Source organism: Hydractinia symbiolongicarpus, chromosome 9 (genome assembly GCF_029227915.1).
Source record: "Hydractinia symbiolongicarpus strain clone_291-10 chromosome 9, HSymV2.1, whole genome shotgun sequence".
In the NCBI taxonomy this organism is placed as follows: domain Eukaryota; kingdom Metazoa; phylum Cnidaria; class Hydrozoa; order Anthoathecata; family Hydractiniidae; genus Hydractinia; species Hydractinia symbiolongicarpus.
This window is the reverse complement of record NC_079883.1, coordinates 19,045,804-19,072,998: the sequence shown is the minus strand read 5'-3', so window position 1 is coordinate 19,072,998 and position 27,195 is coordinate 19,045,804. Positions and strand designations below refer to the sequence as shown.

Here is a 27,195-nt window from a genome sequence, read left to right as displayed (position 1 = left end):
AGCAGACTTCCATCACAGGTCACTTGGTCTGGAAGATTATTCCACACTTTTGCAGCTCTAAATGGGAAGGCTTTTTTGCCAAATTCCGTGTTGACCAAGGGAAGTGTGAACCTGTTTTTTGAAGCTCCTCTTGTTTGATGATTATGACAGTTTTTTGTCAAAAGGAATTTTGAGCGCATGTAATCAGGAGCAATGTGATTCATGGCTTTGAAAACTAATATGGCATCATTTTTGATGAGTAAATTATTCATTGAATATTCCCTCTCTTTCCCAAGAAAGGTACGGACACATTTTAATCGTTTTTCTAGTTTTCCCAATCTACCTTGGGTGGCACAAGCCCATGCCGAGGAGCAGTAGTGGAAATATGGCATGACAAGTGCATTAATTAAAAGGTTTTTTGTGTGAGGTGTTAAACAGGATGCAATGGTTCTAATTTTAGAATATTTAATTAGTATTTTTCTATTTATGTCATTAATGTGCTTTTCCCATTGCATTTTTTGATCAAATGTTACCCCAAGATATTTAACTTTTTCGCTCCTCTTCAAAGGAATACCCATATAGTTGATAGTTTTGTTCTCAACTTTTTTTAACTGGCTGTGGTTGCCGAAAAAGATTGTTTCAGTTTTGTCCGTATTAATAGTCATTTTGTTATTATTCAGCCAGAGGTCGACTTGCGAAAGTTCTAACTCGACCTGGGAGACAAGGGTATCCAAGTTTTTATGAGACGAAATAATTATTGTATCATCTGCATATAGATGGTGGTAGTTTGAATTGATGACAGATTTTAAGTCATCAATATACAAAAGAAAGAGCAGGGAAATACAAGAACTGTTAGAAAGTATCAAGTCTATAAGAGTGCTACTATTTTCAGTAACACGAGTTGGCTCCGTAATATGTTGTTTTAGGAAAAGAGTGGAAATTTCCTATATGTGGAGGTTATTTCATTTAGCAAGGATGCTCTCCATTGTATTAATAGCAACCTTAAGTACTTTAAAATATTAACACTGCCTGAATAAAATAAGTTCTCTCAAAACGGAACCGTACAATGTATAAAATATAAACAATCACACATAGAGCTAGCTAGTTATTGTTACAACACATCTTGTTCAAGTTTACTAGCAAGTTGATTAACGACCCTGTTTTCATTTTGTTTCGTTTTCATCATGTGACATGTGGAGCGCGAAAAAATTAAAGTATGCAACTTTATTAATGGTGTAAATCGAGCGCGAATGCTGTGTCGACCTAGAGAAGGAGTTCGCGCTGCGTGTCGACTCAACGTAATATAATACAAAATAAAAAAGCCTACTAAAAGACACCACACAACCAATAAATTGAACCGTTGTTATGATAATTTGTTAGTTTGGATTACAAGGAAGAAGTGGGAAGACATGTTGCGATGTAATTCAACAAAGCGATCGAATAATTAGAGCGTAAACGTTAAGTCGACAGCATTTCTGTCGACCTTACGAAACTGTCGACCTAAGGGCCTATTTCACATCACAATGTCGACGTAAGGTCGATCCATACTTATAAACTTAAGGTCGATCCATACTTATATCCATACTATATAGCTGCCAGACTTTAAATGGTTTTTATTCCCGCCCAAACCCGGTCAAAAATCGTCAATATTAAAATGTCCTACTTTGGGTTGTTTTTATTCCTGCCTAAAGTTAGTCAAAAATCGTCAATATGAAAATGCCCTGCTTTGGTTGTTTTTTTTTTCAGCGCAAAGTCGGTCAAAAATCGCCAATATTAAAATGCCCTACTTTGGGTAGTTGCTATTCCTGCTCAAAGTTAGTCAAAAATGGTCAATATTAAAAATGCCCTACTTTGGGTGTTTTTTTTCCTGCCCAAAGTCGATCAAAGATGGTCAATATTAAAATGACCGGGTGGTTTTTATTCCTACCCAAAGTCGATCAAAAATCGTCAATATTAAAATGCCCTACTTTGGGTGGTTGCTATTCCTGCCCAAAGTTAGTCAAAAATTGTCAATATTACAATGCCACCCTATCCGGGCATGCTTTTACTGAAATAGTTTAAAAAATATATTAGATAGAAATAGATTAAAAGTTTAAGTTTTGGTTAAATATGTGTTGATAAGAGCGAATTTTCGTTAAATTAAGGCCTAAAAAATAAAGTAGTTTAAGACGCAAGGAATGCAGTTTCAACTGATAAAAGAATGTGTTTTACTTTGCATAGTTTTGCCCTTCTTAGGTTATGATTTGAAATGCCCAATTTTGGGCAGCCGCCGTACTTTGGGTGGAACACAACAACGCAAGGACTGTATAGATGACTAAACCAAAAACTGCAAAAAAAGACTAAAAACGATTGAATAGCATAAAGTCTAGGCAATAGTGGAATTGAAAAACCGTAGTAGATGGGAGGGAGGCGGAGCATATTCGAGGAGAAGAACTGAAGAGAAATGGGATGGAAAAGCATGGCCTATATATAGGTTAAAATGCAAACCTAGTGGTCAGCAGTTCTAAGGGGTCGGTAGTAGGAGCTAACCAAAATAAATCAACTGCAGTGCTGCTACCAGGGGCGGATTTAGCTATGGTGTACTGGTGGAAATACACCAGCAAAGATTCAGCTCAAAAATTTAGGTGTATCTCTGTGAGCCCTTTGCTCTTTGATTTTTACGCCCATTATTAAAATGAACTAGAATAACGGCCGCCCAACGTCCATCGCCGCGTATAGAACTGATTTTGGGGGGCCGACCACCCCCCGCCGTTTGGGTTTTGTGGTCCTGTTTTTGTGTCAATTTAGCCGCATGTGGCTGTTTCATCCTGCGAAATTTTGGATATCCTAATCGGCACCGGCTTCACTATTTGCACCAGTTTAACTGGTTAATGAAGAATTTCATAGTGCAAACTCAGGTAGATTTAATAAATTTGAGGTTAGTAATTTATTCAATTAGAATTGCATAATTAGCGGATCTTAATGTATGCAATATTGCATTTCCGCAAAACATTGAACCCCAGGGGGCAACTTATCTTGTGGGTTTGTGAAAACATATGGAAAGCTAGTTTCCGAATCTGTTTTTATATTCTGAAAGATAAATAAAAATATACGCTCAGTTCATATTACTGTTCTTTCAGTAAAACACACTTCGAGCCATTTTGCTTTTTTGTTTGCAAATACCTTGTCACAAATATTTTCGCATTTACGATGATACCACAAAGAGCACAGATCGCATTGTGCCATCCTTGGACTTCTTGTGGTACCATAACCAAGGTAGCTTGCAAGTACGGTAGAGGTTCACTCGAACATGGCTCTCTGCTTGCAATACGCCGGGTTTTTTCTCCAGCGGAAAGTCCGAAAACTTACTTGTTTCTAGACACTTTAAAAAGTGTTTTCGCATCGCATCAGAACGCATTGTTATGTGTTCTATCGACACCATTTTCAAGATGTAATATTATAATGCGAATATTTCACGATCTACACTATTGTTTTGCTGCTGACAAGGGGCCACATTAATTACGAGAACATCGCTATCGCAATCCATTAAAATACATATCTGCATCTTAATATGGTCTTTTATTCTACCATGATATAAGTTATCATCTATATATTAATACGCCTTGTGTGTGTGTGCGCACGGTGAGGCCACGTCACACAAATCACAGGTCACTTTCTTACGACGTGGCGTTACGCTAAAATTTACCAAGTTAAAGAAAACGCAAATCAGGGGGTTACTATATAAATATTTAATTCTCTTTTCTTATTTTTTTTTTAAAAATAAAACTCTTTTTCCTTACTCTTTAAAACTAATTTTTATTTTAATTTCAAATGGTTTTATTTGTTTTTGTTGTTGTAAAAGCCCCGCTGGTCGTTTAAGATAGAATAATTAAATTTTACCCCCGGTTTACCATGTGCGCGCCGTATCTCACGGAAACAAAGTTAACTGAAAAATGAAAACCGAAGCGAAGAAAGTTGTCTCTTTTTCAAAGTAATCCTGAAAAAAGTTATTTCAAACAAGGTTTACTCATCACGAGGTTAGATTAAAGCTTATTTGTTTCTTCTATCTTTTTTGTGTTCTGGGACCGAAGTTGCTTTCTTTTAAAAAACTATCGAATTCGAATGATAATTCGAATCTAAGAAGTAAAGAACAAAACTGTTGTCATTGTAGAGCGACTGTTGATGTCGAGCGAGAATAAAAAAAGTTTATGTTGTTGTCAGAAATATTTGTTATAAAGAAGAAAAACGTACGACAATATAACGTCAAAAAGAGAACTGATTGGAAATGTATCAGACAATTGTAGCTAGCTATACATTTTCAATTTGTTTTCTTTGGGATGAAGCGAAGTTTAATAATCGAAGTGAAAAACTGATTGGTCTTTTATCCAGAGACGCTAGCTAACTGAGAAAGCAAAAGAAAGGCAGGTGTGTTGTTTAGTTTATCTGGTAAAGAGATAAGTTTAGGTGTGTAACGTTTTTTTTTAACCGTTTTAACTTTCAGAGCTCAGCTTTTCCTTTAGATTTTTAGTTCCTTGTTGAGTCTTAAATGCGTTTTCTTTTGACACAATTTTTATAAGAATCTAAAATGTAAAGCGACGTTTTTAAGCCGTTTACACGCTTCCAGCTAAACTTTCCCTTTAATATGAAGTTAAATATGTTTTGTATTTAGCCTGAACATATTTAACATTTTTTGTAAGAAAATACTCTAAACAATGGGTCAGAATATCCTAAGAATATGTCTAAGCTTGGTTGTTTCTTTTAATATAAAAATTTGTATGACTGAACCTTTTTCTCTCCAAAACAATGGGCAAGTACACCAGGGAAAGCTAAGAACATGAAGGCCGAAACGAAAAAAAAAACACTATTCTTATAAAATACAGCGTGTATATAATAGAGAAGAGTTTATATAAAATGTAGAAAGTATTTTTTCGTTGTTACTGTTTTTAACGCTACGAAGTGGTTGATGTCGTTATAATAAACCTTAATGTAAACAAAGTTAAATCAATGTTTACATTTGTTACGTTACCGTTTATAATAATATTCGATTCTTCAATTCGAAAACACTGCATTGTTATCATGCACTGCACGTTTGCGCATTTGGAAGGTTGCTATATGCAATAGACTAAATAGCTAATTTGGTATGATGCATTAGAATCTGTACGTTGTGGAAACTTTGCAATAACCTTATTTGTGTGACTTATCGATTTTTTCTAATGTCTGGTATACCATTTTCCCTTTTATATTTCGGGTATAGCAAAGCAAGTATATAGTTTTAACAGATTTGTTAGCCACCTTCGATTTTGTTAAACTTTTTGCTTTTTTATTTGTTGCTGGACATGCTTATATTTTTAAGCGTTCTGCTTCAGCGGGTACAAATATAACGCAGATTGTGAGCAACTTCAATCCCAGGGTTTTTTTCTCTTTTATTGTTATTTTTTTATTGCTGCACATATTTATATTTTTGGACGTTTTGTTCTGGTGGTTATAAACTAGAATAATACAAATTGTGACTTTTAAAGATTCATATTACTGTGTTGTATGTTTTTGTTTGGTATCCCTTACATCGGTTTAATGAGAGATTCAGTGGATTCCCCCACGGGTATTCAGCTAGTCTATATAATAATACGCCAGTTCTCTGTGACAGGCAAAGTGGATGTCTTCATTTTCCTTTGATGTTACCGAAAAATGCATGTCTAATATGTTAAATTTTCTGACGTTACGACGCGACGTCAATAGCACTACTTTAACGTCAATATCCTATATTAAATTAATGAAGCCATTACAGTGCACCTAAAATTTAGAGGCCAAATAACTTGGAAACGAGTTGGTGACGTCAATGTTTTTTAACCGCGTGGGTAACTAGGGACCACCTGGGACCAATTTGGGTAATTTTTCCAAACCCGGTCCCCAAATCCGTTTCGGAATGAACGGGTTTATGACGTCATCAAAAAACCTTTAAACCACAATATTTCCGTAACCGTTGGTCAAAAGTACATGATCCTATACATTTTCTTGATCAGCGTTTCAAGATCTATACGAGGCAGGCAACAGGTACATGAATTTCTGAAAAAAAATTTTTGTAATTGCACTGCTGACGTCAGCAAAAAATCTAAGACAACCTATTTTTCCATTGTCCTTCTGCCTAAGTGGATTTTTCCACGGCCTTATCGACTAGTCTATATAATAATACGCCAGTTCCGTGTCTCTGTGACAGGCAAAGAGGATGTGTTCATTTTCCTTTGATCTTACCGAAATTTTTCTTTGAAGTAACCGAAAAATGCATGTCTAATATGTTATATTTTCTGACGTTACGGCGCGACGTCAATAACACTACTTTAACGTCAATATCTTATATTAAATTAATGAAGCCGTTACAGTGCACTTAAAACTTTGAGGCCAAATAACTTGGAAACGAGGTGGTGACGTCAATGATTTTTCACCGCGTGGGTAACTAGGGACCACCTGGGACCAATTTGGGTAAGTTTCCCAAACCTTGGTCCCTGAATCCGTTTCGGAATGGACGGGTTGATGACGTCATCACAAAACCTTCAAACCCCAATATCTCTGCAACCGTTTGTCAAAAGTTCATGTTTCTATACATTTTCTTGATCAACATTTCAAGATCTATACGATGAATGCAACGGGTGTACGAATTTGTGAAGAAAGTTTTTTTGGAACTTTTGGTAGGGACTTCGCTGACGTCAGCAAAGTTTTTAAGCCCTTATATCTTCTTAGGCGTTTGTCAAAAACATACGATACTATGCATTATTTTGACCAGCGTTTCAACTCTACATATTACAGACAACGAATGACTAAATTTCACCAATTTTGCTTCTGTATATGCACTGCTGATGTCAGCAAAAAATCTAAAGCAACCTATTTTTCCATTGTTCTTCTGCCTTAGTGGATTTTTCCACGGGCTTTATCGACTAGTCTATATAATAATGCGCCAGTTCCGTGTGTCTGTCTGTCACTTTTGCAAAGTGGATTACATTCTTCAAAACTTTCTTTAACAAAATCTATAAAACATCGCCTATAAAATTGTTCTGTAATTTACCAAACTTTACCGATAAAATAGTATTGACGTCAAAGGAGAGTTTACTAAGATTAGTGAAGCCATTACAATGCACTTAAAACTTTGAGGCCAAATAACTTGGAAACGAGGTGGTGACGTCAATGTTTTTTCACCGCGTGGGTAACTAGGGACAACCTGGGACCAATTTAGGGGCAACAGGTATACAAATTTCTAAAAAAATATATTTATGTTGTATTTGCGCTGCTGACGTCAGCAAGAAAACTAAAACAACCTATTTTTCCATTGTCCTTCTGCCTAAGTGGATTACTCCACGGGATTTATCGACTAGTCTATATAATAATACGCCAGTTCCGTGTGTCTGTCTGTCACTTTTGCAAAGTGGATAAAATTTCTTTGATAAAGTCTATAAAACATCGCCTATAAATTTGTTCTTTAAATTAGCAAACTTTGACGTTAAAGCAATATTGACGTCAAAGGAAAGTATATTAAGATTAGTGAGGCCATTGCATTGCACTTTTAAATTTAAGGCTTAATAACTTGGAAACGGGTGGAAATAACTGACGTCATCTCCTGCGTGGGTAACTAGGGACCACCTAGGACCAATTTGGGTAAGTTTCCCAAACCTGGGTCCCCAAATCCGTTTCGGAATGGGTGGGTTGATGACGTCATCAAAAAACCTTTAAACCCTAATATCTCTGCAACCGTTTGTCAAAAGTACATAATCCTATACATTTTCTTGATCAGCGTTGCAAGATCTATACGATGAAGGCAACAGGCATACAAATTTCTGAAAAAAAAAGTTTTGTGTTCTGACATGTCTCTGCTGACGTCATCAAAATTTAAATGACGGTTATTTTTCTCTGTTATCCTGCCTAAGTGGATTTTTCCACGGGCCTTATCGACTAGTCTATATAATAATACGCTAAGTGTGTCTGTGTGTCTGTGACAGGCAAAGTGGATGTCTTCATTTTCCTTTGATGTTGCCGAAAAATGCATGTCTAATATGTTAAATTTTCTGACGTTACGACGCGACGAAAATAACACTACTTTAACGTCAATATCCTATATTAAATTAATGAAGCCATTACAGTGCACCTAAAACTTTGAGGCCAAATAACTTGGAAACGAGGTGGTGACGTCAATGATTTTTCACCGCGTGGGTAACTAGGGACCAACTAGGACCAATTTGGGTAATTTTCCCAAACCTGGGTCCCCGAATCCGTTTCGGAATGGACGGGTTGATGACGTCATCGAAAAACCTTCAAATCCTAATATCTCTGCAACCGTTTGTCAAAAATACGCGATCCTATACATTTTCTCGATAAGCGTTTCAAGACCTATACAATGAAGGCAGCAGGTATACAAATTTCTAAAAAAAAAATTTGGGGAGTTTGACTGGCCATTGCTGACATCAGCAAAATGTTAAAACCCTTATGTCTCATTAACTGCTTATTAAAAAGATATGATCATATACATTTTCTTGGTCAGCGTTTTAACATCTGCATAGTACAGGTAACGAATAAACTAAATTTCGCCAAATATATTTGTAATTGCACTGCTGACGTCAGCAAAAAATCTAAAACAACCTACTTTTCCATTGTCCTTCTGCCTAAGTGGATTTTTCCACGGGCCTTATCGACTAGTAATAATTAATAGTGTTCTTTGAACAGCCTATAGTGCTAACGGTAGCCCGATGAAAACTTCCGTTGTGTAAGATTTGCACAAATTTTTTTCCTAACTTACGGAATTCCAAGTGTTGGCCAAGGAGCGTGTCCTGAAATCCGTTGCTCGAAAATTGTTTTTTCAGAATATCTTGTGCCGCATTTATGCTAACATCAGTTAACATTTCGTTGTTTTTTTATTATATCAACTTCACCATCAGGCAAAGAGAATTTTTTTACACCAACCATCATTTCATCGGCATCACCATTGCTACTATCATCAGATATGATATAAACGGGTTGATCAACTTCGAAACAATGTTGATTGAGCGGCTGTTCCTCTATAACAATCTCCGATACTAAGTTCTGAGAATTCATGGAATCGTCAGTCACTTCAACTTTTCTGAATCTTTTCACATTGTCAACTTTTGCTTCAAGCCTCCCTGAAGTGGTGTCTTTCCTTTTTCTCATCGGTAATCGAAATGATTTGAAGTTGGACTGCAATGAAGATGGTAACAAGGCGATGTCTTTTTCCTTTGGAGCAGATTTCGACAATAAATCTTTTAGTCCTAATAATCCTGCGTAAAGTTTGTCTAAAACGTCATTCGCTTCGACTAAATATGAGTCGTTGACAAGTTCCTTCAAAACTTCCCTACACAAACCAGCCTTGTTCCTTTTCCAGGACTTTTGAACAGGCAGGTTTTTCTCCATTATAGGTACTTTCTCCTGTTCATCATCGAATCTGACTTGTTCCTCGGGTTGGTGAAAATCCTCTGCATAAGATTCCGATTCCAACAGCGGGTTAGCTATATAATCTAGGGTGATAAATGGACTGTTGATACATAATGGTGACAGATCATACCACGTCCAGTTTGGTAACTTCTTAAAAAATTCGAAAAAATGTTTACATGGATAACATGTTCGTCGCCAATCCATGCATGTACAGCTCGGTAATGTTGTGGCATTTCCAAAGAAAATTTCATAGCGTTCTGTTGACGAATTAGAATGGCTGTGTGCAATAAAGGATCCAGAACCTTTTTGGAGTATACCAGATATATCCATACGTTCAGCTAACTCGATCTTTTCAAGACAATGTCGAACAAGAGCACTTGGTCGATCGTACAAATAGGTTGGTATTCTTGAGTTATACTTCCTGTAACAACTGCTGGATTTACAATTAATTTCACAATAGCTAAAAATATAGACGAAGGGTCTGACAACAATGGTTTCACTGAATGTTTTGTTTGAATTTAGGCAATGTAACCAAAATATTTTTACCTTTCGTATGAGTCGGGAAAAAATTCTTCGATTAATACGGTTAGCAAATTGGTCAAAGAATTTCCATGATGCTTTTTTGAGAAGGTGTACTTAAAAGTTTCGTTTTGCCTTTCCACACCGTTGTAAGTGTTGACGCTTACAATAGCATATATACGGTTTAAACTCAGGATTCCATTCCTTTACTACTTGTAAACCATCCTTTATATTTGCTTGAGATTCGGCTTCTGTTACAAATGTTGCAACCACTTGATAATTTACGTTAATCTTAACAACGAGAAAGAACAATGGAAGAGAATAACGTGTGGTTTTATAAGTTGTATCTAATAAACACAGTTCGTTTCCATATCTTTTTAGGAGACGCTTTTGCCATTCTGCTTAATAAACAAACAAGATGCTGTTTCCAGGGTCTGTGCTTAACGGGATATCGTCATCGTCGGTGGCTTGCTCACGCGCGTTGTCTAAACTTTCGTCAACAGTGCTTTGATCTTTCATGCCTTTAGGTCGAAAATAAAAGTTATCTTTAGGGTGTACTCTTTTCCATTCTTTGATTTTTTTGTGTATGCATTCTTGATCTATTTTTGAGTACCGATATTTCTTAAGCGCTTCCAACATATGGCTACGGATCGTCTTACGTCTTGGGAAGAATCTTTTGTTGGTCTTGCGGGGACATTTATCAGCGTTAAACATTTCTCTCTTAACATATAAATCTAAACGACGTTTCGTTTCATCCACACTCTTTACCATAGCAACACAACTTCGGATCTCTTCGCTTAATTTGGGATCTATTGGTTTAGAAATTCCTGCGGCCTATGAATATAATAAAGAACTACAACATATTAGCACATATACGTGATTCAGCTAAATTGTTATACGTTAAAGTCGCCATACCTCGCCATACCTCGTCATTAGCTCTTGTCCATGTGTTGTACAGTAATGATCAGATCAGATATAAATATTTTTTGCAGAAAATTAAAGAATAGCGCAGAATACAAACCTTATACTCAGGAAATTTTATGACCTCTGTTAATTTAATTTCGGGCCTCACAACCAAACTTTTTTGTGTCTTGCAAAAATAAGTTAGATTTTCGGAAGTTATGATCAGTCATCTGCAAAATAAAGCAGGCGGTTATTTTTTTCGTTTTGTTTTATATGAAAGTGCGTAGTATATAACTACAGGTCAAATAATTTACCTTCAATGTATTTTTCTTATCTTTACGTTTCTGTTTCGAGTAAAATCGTCTGTCCTTACCATGGTAACAATCCAATCTTTTCGCATTAACAACAACGAAAGGTATTCCATCAAATTCCAAACCTTCTTCCTCCTATCGTATTTTGTGCTTTTTTGAGTACATGTCTAAACGAGTGTTGTGTGTGAAAACAAAGTTTTTTTCTACAGAATGCATTTTTCCTTAGTACACATGTCAATACCTGTGTCTCCAAAGTCTTTAGTTGCTACTTGGATACTGAACTTTGAAACAGTTTCTATCTCGTAGCTTCGAATTAAGTTATTCGCTTCGTACGTATTCGACACAACATAAGTAGTGTCATTGGTATTTGACGTACATTGAAGCCAGTCTTTCATGTGATCTAAAAGTCGTTAATGTTGTTCTTAAAGCTTACCTCCCGAGAAAAATCAAGTTGACCTTAATCGATTCATAACATCTTCAGAAAAAACAATTTAACGTTTATTTTGTTAAAATCGCTACAGTATTCAAGAAACCAGACAATGTTTACCTCGTGTCTTAAAAGCATTCACCTCACTTGTCGCCATTTTTTGAGTGCGCATTTAACGGTATAATTTATACGTCTGACGTCACTAGTTAGAAGCTCACATTCAGACCCCCGGGATGACAGGCAAAACTTTGCAGGATGTGATTTGTAAAAAAAAAGCTCCACACGTTTGATGAATACGGACGAATCCTTTTTTTAAATAATAATAATATGGCTTCTTGCGCAGTACGCAGTACTGGTTGTCTTAAGCACCAAAAGAAACAAGGTGTATCTTTTTTTAACTTTCCCAAAGATGCAAAACAACGAACAATATGGATCAAACTGATCAAGAGAGAGGATATACTTCCAAAGAATTTAAAGATATGCGAAGCTCATTTCACTTCCGAGTGATTTGATTTTAGAACTGAGTTTGAAAGAAAAAAACAAAAAGAAGGTTTAGAAGAATTTTTCATTTTTATCATCATTCATCGAACTCATACGCTATTATCTAATTCGAATACGTTTTTTTACGACTACTGGTAAGAAATTCAGTGCACGCAAGTTAGTACCCGGTTCCCTTCCATCTATAAACCAATTACTGTTGAACGACCGTCAACTACAAGATTGAATCATCAAGATAATTGAGATTATTGTGTTAATTATCCCCTGCCTGGCTTCAGCCGTTTCCATGACAGTTGAAGCTGTTGTGATAGTGGCATGGGGACGAAAATGCCTTTTTTACATTATGTTTCACTGACTTTGTACATATAGCTTGTTAAAGATGCATGTTCATGGTATGAGGAGGTTCAAGTTGTTGAGAGCCTGTTGTGGCGGAAAACAAAAAAGATACTTCGAAAATTACTGTTTCGACACAGACAGAAGATTTGAAAAAAGACACACGCAGCGTTGCTATGCAAACCGATGCAAGGTTTAGCAAGGAACGCAAGCAAAGTGTGAGTAATCTCTTTCTTGCCCCTCTGAAAGATTTTCAATTCGAAAATCCTTCGTATTGTTTTACATCTTTTAGCGAAAATATCGTGGTACTCAAGTAAGTTGGAAAGAACTAAAAAATGTGTCCAATGCTGAGACTCAAGTTGTGCTGGTTCAACGAAATCGTGAGTGTCAAGTTGACCATGTAGATAGCGGTACACAACGATCAGACGAAACAGATATCAAAGCGGTACCACCAACAACGTAAGTTCTTGTTTGATGCCACTATGATTTTGATGTTGGTATCAAGATGTTGGCATCAACTGCACTAGCTATAATGGACCATAATTACAACGCTGATCGGAAACAGGTAAATATTACAAAATGTTTAATAAAATCATCTCTGTGTACGTGAATTTTATGCATTCCGCTGTTTTCTACAGGCCACGTACCGAAAAAAAAACGCTGATGGTAAAGTTGGAAGGTTCCGTATTCGTTATTCGAAAACCACTAAGAGATTTGCAGCCTTAAAAGTTAAGGAAGATAAATCGTATTACTTTATGCGATGTATCCTCAAAGCTATTTCCTTCCGCGCAGTAGATTCCGAAAGGCGCTCCAAGACTGAAGCAGACTCAAGAAAACGTCAGCTATTCGTAGCACCTGCAGAAAAGCCAAGTAGAGAAACAATCATCGAACTATCTACAAAGTATTCCCGACTTAAATAATACTTAAAATTTATATATAATTTTAATCCAATTCTTCTCCCCTCAATGCCCATGCAATGTCAATTTCGGGTACGGGTTCACCATCTTTATATCCAATATAAACTCCGTTCGGTTCAGGAAACACGTCTCTTATTTTATTGACAACACAACTAGGTATCACTCGACAAACTCCTCTCCCTATCCTATTATGCACCCACCAAGTAAACTGTCTATAACTTGCGTACTTATAAGTCCTGAAAATATAAAATATAGTACCTATATTTACTTTATATATTTAATTCTGTAATTATGTTAAAAGACTGAAAATATTTACTTGTTGGTTACGTTTTCTCGTCGTGGTAGATGACTCGCATTTGTGTCATGGATTCCTACCAATCCGGTCCATAAAACCTCCTTCAAAAGTATGATAGCTACTGTGGAAGTTTTCATGTTCTGTAATGCAGTTATCTAAAAAAGAGTATGATTTTCACAAGAGCGGAATTGCAATACTGACATGTGCCTATAAATCGCATATCAAAACTCACCGATCAAATTAAAAATAGTGGCGGATTCTAACTCGCAACAGCAAAGAAACTCCGCTTCGCTCGGCATTTCCTTACATTTTCCACACTTGCACCACATGCTCACAGCAACATCAACACGTGAAGTGACTTCTTCTTGATCAGTATCCTCATCACAGCTCTCCCAGCTGGAATCCGAGTCAGTACTTGGTTTAGCATTTCGCCTGATAGGCTCAAATTGAAATCCTACCACATTTTCCCTGTTGCTCATTTTTTTTTTTTTTTGCTTTACAACTTCTGGGTATTGCAATTGAATGAAGATTACTCAACCGAAGTTAGTATTCATTTTCAAAGTTTCCTAAATTTTCACGGGGGTAAACATACTCATCACCAATGAATTTCACTAGCAAAGTTTGAGTAAAAAATTCCAATGCGGAAGATGATTTACGATCTTCTAACAGGTGACGTCAGAGCACTCGAAGGTGAATAAATTTATGAAACAATATGGCGAATGGTTTACCTCGTGTCGAAGATGAATTTTTAAATCTTTGAATAGGTATTATTGACTTATAAGTGCAAATTAATGAAAAAAAAATTTATATTCGTAAATCACGTATGAATATAAGCCAATTTAGGTCAACTTTATTTTTTCTCGGGAGGTAAGCTTCAACTAAGAATCGGTAATTACATTAATTGTGAGTTTTTCTTCATATCTTTGGGCAAAAGTAGCATACCTTTATACTTTTCCTTCTTATGGGGATTTCCTTACTTTCAGAAACTTCACATAAGTTTGATTCTTTGACTTCTAAAAAAAAATTTAATTTCATACCGAAGGTGATAAAATTAAATGTTGAACAATATTGTTTGCTATTTTGTATAAATACGATTTAAAAAAATCGACATTATTGTAAAACTTTTGTTTTACCCTGCATATGCTGCTCATTGGCAGACGCATCGCTTGAGGATTCTAATGCAAAAAATACATAGTTAAAAACGAGGTAACAAAAAATTGTACTTACCATCATCTGACGACGATAAACAACAGTAAGAACTTGTCTCCTCAGACATTACTCTGCAACTTTAAAGGGCGTTACATAAGCACAAAAAAATAAATGAAATGTTATAAACGAAATAAATCCAAAAATTAATCACTTCGTTTCCACGTGCTTCGAAAAAAATATTTTCCTCGCGGACCGACACGTGTTTTAATAATTTCTCACCGGTGCACCCGAGATTGCGAAAATTATGTTAAAAATTTAGTCGTGATAATTTACGCGCTGCGTGATAGGAAAAATAAATTACTGTCCTCGGCTGTTTCGCAACCTGAGTTTGCACTATGAAATTCTTCATTAACCAGATCAACTGGTGTAAGATGCGCATTCTTCTGGGCAATAAATATCCTGGTGTATTTCTCTGGTGTAGCCAACTAGTGTAAAATGAATATTATACGGCATGACGATCCAGGACACATACTCAGGTGAGTGATCTGCGAACTTTCTCTTTTACGACCACTGTGAAACAGGTCGGTGTTTTTTTACTTGATTTATGTCTTGAAGAGTGTTGAAGTGGCGGATTCGATATCAGATAAACAACTGAAATTAATCGAAGATTTGGGGCGAGATGTAAAGCACCATATTTTGACATGTATTGGGGAAGTATCACATTTGGATACAAGGGTTGGGAAGAAAGTTGGACTGAATCTCACAGACACTAGCTACTGGATGCTCACTTGGCAAAATTTCCTACAGAGTCTATTTGTTGATGTTTAAGCAGGTAAGAAATTTTATTTGTTTACTTGTGTATTTTTTAATATAAATTTTAAATACAGAAATAGTTACTAGCTGCCTAGCTACTCACATGATAAGTTCAAATACCAGCAAGTAAAATTTTCAGCAGAATTTTTATAAACAGTGTGTTTTGTTTATATTTGAACTTTTATCCTCAATAAATACATCTAATCAATAATATATATAAACTTAGTTATTATAGTTTATTTGATTGCTTTATAATTTTATTTTAACATTTTGTTTTCGCAGAAAGCTTTGTAGCTAACTATCGTCTATAAATAATAATTTATTTTTTTTATTTAGATCCACTGGAAACGGCAATTGTTTATAAAATTCTGTTTCCATATTAATTGTTGGAAATGAGAGCCTTTGCCATCTACTTCAAGCTGCTGTTCTGATTGAGCTGCATTTACATTTTAACTTCTATGCTTCACAAAATGTTAACAAAAAGATTGTGGAGAACTTTCCTCATAATGAAAGAGAAATTTTTGCGTAAATATTTCCTCATGATGTTGCTGATGAATTTACAGGAAATAAAAACGTAGATAGGAAGTCATGTGTCATCAAGAAAGCCATTTATAATCCTAAATCCTAATTTAAAATACAAGATTCTGATCTTTAATGAATATACTTGCTCTTGCAACAGTTATTGGGAAAAATATTAAAACCATATACCCTCATGATATAGGTGACATCCATAGAAGTTTTAATAATGGGTTGATTACCTCAAGAACAAGTACAGAATATACGAGCGAATGTATAACCATTATGGGTGAGGTGAGAAAAATGAAATTTGGGTTATTTGAGCCAAATCACTTTGTATATACCTCCAACCACCATGAAAAAAGACAAAACGTTTAAGAGGTAAGTAGTAATTTATTGCTTGTGTTTTTAAAAGAGAAGGTTCTATACATTGCAGCTTTATTTCCTTATTTCTTGGAAATATATAATAATGCATTAGCTGCACATATTTCTATGTTGTACCCAAATATCTGCAAGATTTTACATATTCTTGCCTTGCCGTAGTGCCAGTAACGACCAGTTTCCTGTGAGAGATCTATATCAACGCTACGACGAGTAAAGACATATTCAAGAAACTTGATGACCCAGGTATGTTTCTACAATATAACATTGCGTATTAAGGAGAATGTGACATTTTTAATCTTGTCGTGTATCTTAATTTATTGAGTTACCTGTTTTAATTGTGAAACACAACATTAAGTGCATTTAATTATAATTTTGAAACTTTTCTCAGGGTCAATTTAATGGCTTGGTGTTGCTAAATATCCACATCGAGATGAAAATAAATTTAGATGACATAATCGATATGCTGGCAAAAAATATCCAGAAAGACTTAAAATGTTAAATATCCTGAACGACGATTAAAAGTGTAGCAGTCTTGATAAAAAAGGAATAAATCTTGTATATTATATGTATATAAGTTCCCTAGAAGTATTAAGGCATGACACCAAAATTTTTAAAAAACAACATTTTAATTACTCAAGTTGTACAAAACAATATTCAAAAATATAATCTTCGTCATCAGCTAAAAAAACATGCAAAAATATAATCTTCGTCAGCTAAAAAACTAAAAAAAAACACCGTATACCTACTTATCAAAGATAAGTCTGAAAGAAGCTATTTTAGCCGTTTAGGGCGTTGGCTTCCAGGGCGCTGCCCTGGACCCGTGAAACCACTCGCTGAATATTCGGATGAAAAGGGCTTTCCCCGACATGGACCACGTGAGCAAAGAACAATGGAATTAGCCAATCAATAAGCGCGGCAGATTTTGGCCGCAGAAAAATCGTTTGAGACCCAGCGTAATTTTTCCCACCTTAACTACTCCGATTTCCCGGTGGTAAGAAAAATTACGCTGGGTCTCCTGGCTAGATCCGCCCCTGCTACTACTAGCTAGCTGAATTTAAAACCGCATAAAACTTATGAGGAACCTATTCTCACAGACATTTGTAACATGATATTTTTCTGTGTTTTCAGGAGGTAGAGCATGGACTATTTTACAGTGTAACTTTTATAGTTGTACTTTAATTGAAAAAAAACTTGCAGGAAAATGCACTTTAAATGTAGTCAATATGCGATTTTGGAATTAGGATGCCATCTTTAATTTTCTATTACGATGGGGCAAGTTGGACTTGAACCCTCCGTTCTCAGTAGCGAAGCATAAAATAAGTGCTAGAAAGAATAGGCTACTTTGAGAGATTTATCACTTATCATTTAGGTATCAATATTAAATCCTAGACCCCTGGACCAATTTTTGTAGGCTTTGTTACTGACAACAGGGGTTCAAAGTCCACTTTGCCATAACAACAGGTTGTAAGCTGTACTTTTATTTTAGTTAAAGTTGCAGGAAAGTTATTCAAAAAAAATTTATATACACCTTGTGCCAATTTCGAAAAAGTAATGCGCGCGCATTTTAAAGAGACAATATTTAAAGGGTCATATTTTCAAAATGGCGGTTTTGGTAGGTAAACAAACTAAAACCGTAAATAGCTGTATGTACAGTTTTGTCCCGTTTATAAGGGGAATTGATATATATATATTATATTATTAAAAGGGTATTTAAAGAAAAAAAGAATAAAAGCTATTGGTTTTTAATATCTTACTCAAAATAAATCCTTCTTATATAAACAAATCAAAACAAACTTGAAACCGATTGCGCTCTCAAGCTTCGCTGCCATCTATGTTTATAAGAACTAATGATATAAATGCCAGAACATATGGGAGCAAAATAAATATTCAGTCTTGTTTATGTATATTCTGCAATTTAAACCCCACGGGCGACGCGTGCGTCGCGAATTGTAAACAAATATCTCTGGGGGCAACACGTGTTTTTACCATGGATGAAAATAATAACATACTTAACGAAATGTCATTTGAAAAATTTATAATGTGGAGTGTCAACGCTCTGAAAACCTTTTTACACATCCGGGGAAAGATTACTGAGGGTGGAATTGATGATTTAGCAGCAAGGTATACATTTGTTAAAGAGTTTTAAAAATGCGACTGTTGTGGAAAAGGTTTATTAGAAGTCAAATCACCTTATTCGATCAAAGGAGACCAACCAACATGTAATTTACCCTACTTGGAACAAACTCTTAGCGATAAGAATGAAAAGATAACAACATTAAGAACAGACTGCAGTTACTATTTTCAGGTGCAAGGGCAATTAGCTGTATCAGGTAGAAACCACTGTGATTTTTTGGTGTATACAACAGCTGGCTATCATTTAGAAAGAATATTTTTTAATCAAAAATTATGGGAGGAAATGCAAATAGAACTTGATTGTTTTTGGTCAAACATTTTATGCCCAGAATTGTTTTATGGTCAAATTAAGAATCAGCTAAATAAAAATAGAACAAAGAACGAAAACAAACAAAAATCGGTCAGAAAATCTCAACAAAAACCACCTATTGTAGACACACCTCCAGCCAAGATCCAGAAAACAAAAAATAATAAAACAACAAAGAATCCAAAGATCGAAATTTATCTGTGTGGAGTATGTCAAAAACCGCTATCTACAAAACCAACGAAATATGAAGATTTTAGTGTAGGGTGTGATAAATGCCCACTTTGGTATCACTTCACATGTGCAGAAATTCCTTGTGGGGTAGACCCTAGCAATTTTGTTAATGATGTTTTAATTAGTTTATATTATGTCGGGTATATGTCTTGGGAACAACGCACGGTTGAACTGCTAATTGTTCCCAGCGCGTTTTTGCTTATAAAGGCGTTTTTTGTCTGTTTCTGCACAGAAATTAAAATTTAAACAAGCTGTGTGAAGCTTTCTGTGATGGGCGGCACATATTATAATAAGGTCATCAATATGATGAGTAAGGTTGATAGTCATTTCTCTTCCAATGACATGAAATGTTTTAAAACGTCGTATTACTTGTTCGACTAATATGCGTAGTTTCATTTGTTTTCTTTACGTCTTTTGTCAACATTGGAGAGCCTAATTTTTACTAGACACATTAAAAATTCTTCTCTTGCAGACAACTTTGACTGTGGTCCAATTTTTTTGGTGATTTTTTATATTAACGAACAATAGCTGTCTTGACAGAAGCCCCTCTCCACTTTCGCCGGACATTTAGTTTGATGTAATTAAATAGCTTGTCAAACAAGTTTTTTGATATTAAACCAGTAAAACCAGTTTTTGATCGATAGGAGCATTACACGTACAATATTTTTCCAACTTTTTGATTTTGTTGTTTAAGTATTTCACTTTACTTTCCAACTGTTGATTACTTTTAACCAAAGTTTTTATTATAATATCTTTGTGATTGTTATATTTGGCACAGTGATGATAAAACAAAATACTTAAACTAAATTTTGCAATGCTCACTAACATAACGAAAAATGTCAAAATTGAATAGGAAGTAAATGCTGCAAGAGATGTATCATCGTATGCTGAAGATTGATATGCATTTTACACCATCAAAATATCATTTACGGTAACTGCATCATCATAATTATCAATGGGCAGTTCACTATCATTTACTAATGGTAATTCAGATGCTTGTATATCATTAGTAGCTACGATGTGTTGTGATGATGACGATGCAGCATCAATAGCTTTCTTTTCGTTTTTAACTTTTCCTGCTGATTGGTATCCCAATCTTTCAGATGGAAAGGGGTTTTCCTTTGTTGGGTATCAATCAATGAAATGATCCGAACAAACTCTTGACTGTTTGCCTGGAACCCAGCAGTTGTTAGTCCAATTGATTAATTAGCTGTAACCATTTTCCCCTCAATTCTTTTTCCTTTTTCTCGGTTGGAAATGGAAACAACCTACATATGTAAAAACATAGTTTATGTTTACATGAACAAGCGACACGACTATAATTCATAAACTTAGCTACCTAATAGATATTACTTTACCTGAAAGGGGGATCACATCCACATGATTGATTCATACAAGAGTGAGATTTTTTCCATTTGTTAAGTTTGTAATCACCATTAGAGCAACCACTAACAGACAATGTCTTGACATGTTAAGATAATGTAAAATACAATTTCAAATTCAACAAGAAGCCCTGGGGGCTCTAAGAATTTCCGCTCGCTACCAAAATATTTGATGACAACCTGCTAATTCGTTGTGTTATCGTGCCAGACATTCGAAGAGGTTTGGTGCATGAAGCTCTGATCATTCATAGTTAAAAGTCTTGCGCTTGAAACGTTTATGGTTTTAAACAGCATTTAGTTGACAAAAAATCAAAATTTTGATGTGACCATCATTTTCAGCATACTTTTTTTATTAACTGTGCCAAATTTTGTTTAAAATAACGTAGTTATAATTTTTGGACCAATTTTGGCCTAAAATGACATTTAGGTGACAAAAATCAAAATTATTATGTCACCATTATGTTTAGCACACTTTTTTTGTTAACTGTGCCAAATTTTGTCGAAAACAAATACCAATTTTGGCCTGAAACGTCATTTAGATGACTTCCCAGTAGTTAGGGAGCTTGGGTAAGAAGTTTGAATCTGTGACGGAGGAACTTGAAATCCCAAATCGATTTTTTCTCAAAAAATGCTCCGAAAGAAAAAAACAACGGTTTTAAAGAATTTCCTACGCCTGCGGGCGCGGAAATTCAAAGAATAAAGGAAAGATTAGCATGCGACATGCACTAGCTCACCCACGATTTCGTTTGTTTACCTACCAAAACTATCTAGGGCCCAGGCCGCGCAGTTCGCAAGTGTATATTTTACCGAACGCTTTGAAATCGGCATAAGGTGTATTAATTATATTACACCTGAAACACTATGATGATGTGCGAGCTTACTACAGCAGTCTACCTGGACGTGTGGCACGGTTTTCCTGGACTTAGCGCTCAACTTAGCATTCAAGGCTCAATTACCTGTGGCTGAACTTTATGTTGAATGTTTAAACTGTGTTTAACTAGCTAGCTATTAGCATAGTCTATAGGAAAAACTTTATATATAGCTATGTTTACATCATTTATCTTGTTCTCAAGAATTCTAATAGAAAATTTACTAGCTATGTACCACCTGTAAAAAAAACGTATTTAACGTAGCATTTGTGAGGATTTCCATGGTCCTATGATTGCTACTATGGTATACTATTGCCCCACTATAACTGTGATGGTAAGCTATAGCTAGCTAACTAACTGCCCTTATTTTGTGATTATCTAAACAAACGGTTCTAGCAACGATCTGGCAACTCTGCTTGCAACATAATCCAAAAGACTTTCTTGTTTTGAGTTGACGTATCTGCATTCTATATTAACTAAGTATTTTTAGGTCCTTTAGTAAGAACATGGTCACTACAAAGACAGGACTACCATTTTTTTCAAAGCTTATGTTTTATGGTCTATGTGGTTTCTTCACAGAAGTTGTTTTTACTGCTACATGGTTTTTTGTTGATACTAAATATGATCATGGCTGGAAACTGCATGGCTGTACGTCCCTATGGTCATTTCCAATATATGGAATATCCATCTATATTCTTGAAAGAATATCGCTTTTCATCAAACCATACTTGATATTACCTTTTCGTATCCTAGTGTATATTGCTTGGACATACTTATGGGAATTTTCCACTGGACTACTCTTGCGACAATTAAATGCTTGCCCGTGGAACTACAAAGATTATACAACATATCACGTTCATGGATTGATCACCTTAGATTACGCTCCAATGTGGGTTATTGCTGTGGTATTGTGTGAAAAAATAGTTATAAAGTGTGCATTAAATTTGCAATATGTTGAAACATAATTTTTATCTTCTCTAACATTATAAATTCTTGCCCGTCAAGGTGAAGCTTCACGATTCGAATCTTAAAAAAATGTTTACATAACAATAAAATGTTAGTCCCCTGCATAGCTGTATTCTTACTTTTGCTGCAGTTGGTGCTATTTACACATTTCAGTGGTGCGTTTATAAGAATAGAAAAAAATACGCTACAGTTTTATTTATTAAATTTTAATGTTTTAAAGTCTTCATATGTTTTTTCGAACTAAACCATATAAGTTACACGTACACAGTAAAATACTCCAAGAAACTTTTTTGTACGTCAAGTATAAATTTTCTTATTGTCAAAACCATTTTGAAACATATGACACAGTAGGTATAGTATTTAATAAATATCACTAACTATTTAGATTTAGTATATAGTTGTCAAACGTAATTATAACAAGTTTTTTGACTATCAAACGAAAAAAGAAGAGTTGGAAAAAAACTATTTTTTGTCCGGCCGTCCTTAAAGATTGTTAGCTTCCCATAACTGATTTCGTCAAAAATACCCTGAGAAAACGTTTTTTGGCAGTCATCAGCCGTTTTAAAAAAGCAATTGGAGAGGGATTGTTTTTACTTGACACACCAATTCGAGGGTGCGTAGTTGTCATTTGACGTCACACTTTTAATTTTTAAGTTTCCGCGCCTGCGCAAAACTTAGTTTTATTTCCACTTTGATGTTTATCGAATTACGTCGTTCCTATTGTCACATTTGCTTAAAACATCAAGAACGTGAACTAACGTCATGGGGGTACTAGATTGTCCTGTGGACGTGAATGCCCTGTATTCTTTTTTTTTCGCACATGTTAAAGTGCACATAACAAGTTAATATTACCTTAAGGGAAGAAATTATTTGCGGAAAAAATTTGTGCGGAATTTATTTTTGCGGATGAGTGACCCAAAAATGGCATATTTTGCGAAATAAATTTTCGGGAATAGCGACCTCAAAAAAGATATTGCGGAAGAAATTTTTGCGGATGCAAGAAATTTGCTAAATCAAAGTCGGGAAAAACCGAATTTAGTACCTAAGTGTATGAAAAACATCTGACGTCTCTTTTTTTTGTCAAAATATCATAAAAAGAATACTGAGCTGTAACAAATGTAAGATCAAATATCGTAACTGAAAATATCGAAAATAGCTAGTATAGCGGGTCCTTCCATACACACTTTTTCAATAATCACGGTCAAACTCTTATAAAAAATATTCTACACAGTTTCGCTTATGACATCACAACTTTTTGTCACGCTCCATTACACAAAAATACGTTCATCATCAGCAAAAATCCACTGATCATCAACGCATGCGCTGTAACATCATGGAATTCAAAAAGGGTTAAGTCCCTATCATACAAAAAATGAGTCAAAGGGGTTATTCCCTAATGATACTAATAATCATAAAAAATCAACGCATGCGCTGTAGCGTGACAAACCTCGAAATAACTCTCGGACGTTGTTGAAATGTGTATATAAGAAAGGAGATAAGTTGTTTCAGGAATGCAATTAGCAAACTATATAGCACTGTGTCTGCACCAGTGGCAGCAACTCGCGACGCAATTGCTGATCGACTACAGAGTGTGCGGAATACCGTTGCATTCTATTACAACAAGGCAAAGGAATAAATTTCGGGAATGACAACGCTTCAAGTAGTAGTAGGGAGTGATTATAATCAGGTTTTCGCTCCTTTCACACCTTTACCCCCAAAAACCACGCTTTCACCATTTCCACCACCACCTCCATCCCAAAACAAGTAAAAACGAAATCATATGCTGATATCAACACATAAAATATTAAATGCCAATAACCAACACAAAATAATATTAAATGTAAGTTAAATGTACATGACGTCATCAACGCATGCGCAATAGTATATATGCTAGTATACAGAATAAGGGAAATTCACCAATTATTCAATCCTTGACAAAATCAAAAATTTTTCTGCTTTAAATTGAAATCTACCTATAATAAATATGAGTTGGTTCAAAAATGCAATCAGTAAAATATATAATACCGTGTCGGCACCAGTAGCGGCAACTCGCGAAGCTCTCACTAAAAAACTAATGAGCGTGCGGGATACCGTTAGGTTCAACGGGTCACCATCGAAGATGAATACCAAGGAATTGAGGACCTTAAACACATGTTTGGGAAAGAATCTAAGCATGCCACCAATACTGATGTAATTGAGGATATCCATAATATTTTTAACGATGATGCGGCAATGATAGAAGACGGAAACCGCATCAAAACATAGAGGTTCAACAAAAACCTTAACCAGCCATTGACAGATACCATTATGCGAAAAATCACCCCCCATGTAAACATGCGTGTGAATGTGATATACTCATTTGGCTGCGATATTTACCGAGGCGGTGGAGATGTTGCGAATTATCACAAAACCAAGAGCTCCAGGTCACTCTCAAGCATGGCTGACATCGAGGCTTTCATCGATGAATGTGAGATGAAACGCCTTGATTTGGAAGATGCGGAATTTTGGACAAAAGCCTATTTGCCACCCGACAGAACCATCGAGACCCCAGGAGCATATGAAGGTAAAATAATATTCAAGCACGTGCAGATCAAGATAATTTCTACGAGGGAGTTCCTACTTGGATGTGGCCCGTTACCAGATTGGTTGCGCGGAAAAAGGTGCATTTATAGCTTTGACAAGACGGACCAGAGAACAGACAGTTTGTGATTCTGGAGATGCCTAGCTGTTCATTACCGGGAAGAGCGAAAACAGTGCGAAAAGTTCCCCACAAGGCCAGCTCTCAAATTAGCTCGTGAATACTACGAGGAACCCAAGTTAAAGAGGGGAGAGGTACGTGCTACAAGGCTTGTGGAATTGGAGGGCATCGCTAAAAAATTCAAAATTAATATCAGAGTCTTTGAACCAAAAACAAACACCGATAAAGCCCCATGGCGACTCGTATACGGACAAGGCCAATACAAAAAAGACTTAGACACGATCAATATTGGTATGCTGCAGGGTCATTGTTTCTATATCAAGAAGATGGATGTATTGACGCAGCATTGGGAATGCGAGGTTTGTGCACAAAGATTTACCAGATCCGAAAATCTCACACGACTCAAGAATAACGAATGCGAAGGCATCAAGACCAAGATCATTTGCAAAGGTGAAAAGATCGAGCGCATGCAGAGTAGCTCTGAAAAGGTATTCTATCCCGATAATGGTTTCAGTTACGCGGCATGCCAATGGATTGAGGCCATGTCACAGCAAACAGGCCGACACATCCACCGCGCGCTTTGTGGACATGGAGGGGAGCGTGTGATACGCGATGATAAAGAGGTCTATAGGGTAGATGGGTACGATCCTCATACAAAGACAGTATACGAATATCACGGCTGCAAATGGCATGGATAACCATGTCAACCACAGCGAACCAACGTAGATAAAAATAATTTCAATCGTACCAAATTTAAAGAAGACCACATTCGAGGGCTGGGGTACAATCTTGTCATTGCATGGGAGTGCGAAAAGCCTCCCAAGGCTAAGAGGTTATTCGAGAAAAAATTTCGACCATATCCTCACTTCATTGTATTTGATTTCGAGGCTCTCCTGGCACCTTTGAATCAGCAGCAAACACCTGATTTAACATATATCTCCGAGCATATTCCCGTCAGCGTAGCCATCCACGATAGCCTTCAAGAGCATCCTACCTTCATCATGAATGAAGACCCAAAGGTGCTTGTGCAAAGATTTGTTGAGCAACTGGAGCAGAGACAGATCCGGATTGTCCAAGAAGTTGAACTGATATATCCCAAGCCGGATGATTTCGATATGCTCCCGGAACAAACTCAAAATGCTTGGCATGAATGGGTAAATCAAGTGACGGTGATAGGTTTCAATAGTAGCAAGTACGATATCAACCTGATTAAGCGGTATTTTGTCGAACGAATTGCGGATGATGATAATATCACAGTGGCGAAAAAAAATAACGACTACATGTTTCTAACCACCTCGATGTTCAAATTTATCGATATTAAGAATTTTCTAGCGTCAGGCTTGAGTTATGAGAAATGGTGCAAATCACTGGAGCGCAATCTCAAAAAATTAGTGTTTCCATATGAATGACCAAGCTACGAAAAATTAAACCATGTAGGCCCAGTCGACTATGATGCGTGGTAGAAACACACTCTCACCCGAAGATTACCAGACGTTCAGAGATAAGTTTTTTAAAAGAGGATGTGTTACGGTGCTTGATTGGTTAGCCAAGTATAATATGGCTGACGATGTCCCATTTATCGAGGCTGTAGACAAGACCCGCAACACTTATTATGAGGATGAAATTGACATTGTGAAGGATGCTGTTAGCATCCCGGGTGTGTCAATGCGGTATGTACTCAACAAATCATTGCGGTTGAACCCGGATATAAAGCTTTATGCCCCGGGTGATCCCTGTAAACATAAATGTGAGGCTCGTTGCACCAAAGCCCAATGCGAGTATTGTAAACAGGTTCAAAAAGACTGTAAATATTGTACAAAGAACGAGGCGTATGAGCTTCTGCAAACGGGGATGGTAGGTGGCCCAGCGATCGTATTTTGCAAGTATCATGAGAGTGATGTGACGGGTATTCGCTCACATATTTATACTGAGCCAAAAAAATGCAAGACTATACTCGGGTATGACGCCAATATGCTCTACCCAAGCACACTACTACAAGATTTCCCTTGTGGTAAGGAGAAGCTGATAAAAATGGCAGACCCTGTTGGAGAATTAGATAATCTGGTGCAGAGCATTATAGACGGAGATCTCTTCGGGTTTGCTCAAGTTGATATTGAGGTGCCTACTGAGTTGTACGAAAAATTCAGTGAAATGTCC

General features: G+C 36.1%; 1 protein-coding gene and 1 long non-coding RNA gene across 2 annotated transcripts; both read left to right on the top strand.

Annotated features, from left to right (window-relative positions):
- The first annotated feature begins 16,254 nt into the window (after positions 1 to 16,254).
- LOC130657252 (uncharacterized) lies at positions 16,255 to 17,015 on the top strand. The gene is made up of 3 exons (XR_008985091.1): positions 16,255 to 16,449; positions 16,612 to 16,695; positions 16,841 to 17,015. It is a non-coding gene; the product is annotated as an uncharacterized LOC130657252 (long non-coding RNA).
- A 4,240-nt stretch (positions 17,016 to 21,255) lies between these two features.
- On the top strand, positions 21,256 to 22,805 carry LOC130657259 (transmembrane protein 229B-like). Its single transcript, XM_057460240.1, has 2 exons — positions 21,256 to 21,708; positions 21,865 to 22,805. The coding sequence occupies exon 2, from the start codon at positions 21,881 to 21,883 to the stop codon at positions 22,337 to 22,339; it is 459 nt and encodes a 152-aa protein (XP_057316223.1). The 5' UTR covers positions 21,256 to 21,708; positions 21,865 to 21,880; the 3' UTR covers positions 22,340 to 22,805.
- The last annotated feature ends 4,390 nt before the right edge of the window (positions 22,806 to 27,195 follow it).

Bases quoted from the DNA above. Each gene is read 5' to 3' on its own strand.
- LOC130657259 (XM_057460240.1), top strand. From the start codon at position 21,881: ATGGTCACTACAAAGACAGGACTACCATTTTTTTCAAAGCTTATGTTT.